Below are 1,688 nucleotides of genomic sequence, written 5' to 3' on the forward strand. Positions count from 1 at the left end.
CTGTGTAGCTTTGTCCCTTTCCTGGAACTCTCTTGGTAGCCCAGACTGGCCTCGAACTCACAGAGATCCGCCCGCCTCTGCCTCCCAAGTGCTGGGATAAAAGGCGTGTGCCACCACCACCTGGTGCCACATTATATTTTAATGCTTTTTTTATCACTATAAAACCTAGTACTCAAACTGAACAAACTCCACAATCCAAGTAGGTTGAAATTTTATTTGACTTTAACAAACATTATTGCATGATTCAATTGTCTCACGTTTTCTCAGAAAAATACATTTCAATGAGGGAAATGTTTCATCTCCATTACCTTTTTCATAGCATCCTTAACTTCCTTGTTCCTTAAACTGTAAATCAGTGGGTTCAACATGGGAATCACCAGGGTGTAGAATACAGACACTACCTTCTCTTGTTCTAAGGAGTATTGGGAGCTTGGCTGAATGTAACTGAAACTGATGGAGCCATAGAACAATGTCACAGCTGTCAGGTGGGAAGCACAGGTGGAGAAGGCTTTGTGCCTGCCTGCTGCTGAGCGGATCCTCAGGATAGCAGCGACAATGAAGATGTAGGAGACTATCACAATCAAGAGTGTGGTCATGGCAATGACTCCAGAGAAGACCAAAAGCAGCAGTTCATTCATGGAGGTGTCAGAACAGGATAGCTTTAACAGGGGAGGAAGGTCACAGAAGAAGTGACTGATAATATTTGGTCCACAGAAGGAGAGTTTCATTAAGCCAATAGTATGTGTCAATGAGGTGATCGTACCTCCTAAGCATGAACACAGCACTAACAGAACACATATCAGCTTTGTCATAGCCACTGTGTAAGTTAGAGGGTTTACAATTGCCACATAACGGTCATAAGCCATTGCTGCCAGCAAAAATCCCTCTGTGGTAAGCAGTGATGCAAACCAAAAATATTGCAGGATGCATGCAGAGAATGAAATGGTCTCCCTTTCCACAAAGAAGTTCACTAACAATGTGGGTGCAAATACTGATGAATAACAAGCATCAACAAATGACAGAGAGCGAAGGAAGTGGTACATGGGTGTATGGAGTTTGGGAGTCATGTGGATCAGAAAGAACATTCCCAGATTCCCTACCAAGGAGATGACATAGATAAAGAGAAACAAGATGAAGAGAAACACCTTGAGTTCTTTGTGATCTGTCAATCCTAGAAGGATAAACTCAGTAACAAATGTGAAGTTGATATCTGCCATATAATTGTGTGTCTTGGTACCTGTTAATGATAGGAAATGCAGGTAAAATTTGCATCAATAGTAGGATATCAATAACTAAAAAATTGTGGAATTCTCCACCCTGAGTCTCCTGATTATATATGTGTACATTAAAAGTCTATATTTTTTAAACACTGTCTATTTGGTTTTTCATAAAAGTTCCATGTAAAAAGAGAAAATGCTAAATTATTTGTGGACCTAGTTATATTTAAGTATAATATCCAAGGTGCACAAAAAGTAAACTTCATCCTTGTTTTAAAAAAAGGAAAATCGCCGGGGAGTGGTGGAATATGCCTTTAATTCCAGAACTTGGGAGGCAGATACAGGCAGATCTCTGTGAGTTCGAGGCCAGCCTGGTCTACAGAGCTAGATCCAGGACAGGCACCAAAACTACAGAGAGAAACCCTGTCTCAAAAAAACAAACAAACACACAAAATGGAAAATGTAGTTTAG

The 1,688-nt window shown here is 40.5% G+C and overlaps 1 protein-coding gene across 1 annotated transcript; it reads right to left on the minus strand.

The window, feature by feature from the left end:
• Nucleotides 1–278: 278 nt before the first annotated feature.
• Nucleotides 279–1,244, minus strand: LOC118583039 (olfactory receptor 1052-like). Its single transcript, XM_036186305.1, has one exon. It carries the CDS (start codon nt 1,215–1,217, stop codon nt 279–281), a length of 939 nt encoding a protein of 312 aa, XP_036042198.1. The 5' UTR covers nt 1,218–1,244.
• Nucleotides 1,245–1,688: the final 444 nt, after the last annotated feature.

The sequence above is a fragment of the Onychomys torridus genome, chromosome 4, assembly GCF_903995425.1.
Source record: "Onychomys torridus chromosome 4, mOncTor1.1, whole genome shotgun sequence".
Classification (NCBI taxonomy): Eukaryota; Metazoa; Chordata; class Mammalia; order Rodentia; family Cricetidae; genus Onychomys; species Onychomys torridus.

Bases quoted from the DNA above. Each gene is read 5' to 3' on its own strand.
- LOC118583039 (XM_036186305.1), bottom strand. From the start codon at position 1,217: ATGGCAGATATCAACTTCACATTTGTTACTGAGTTTATCCTTCTAGGA.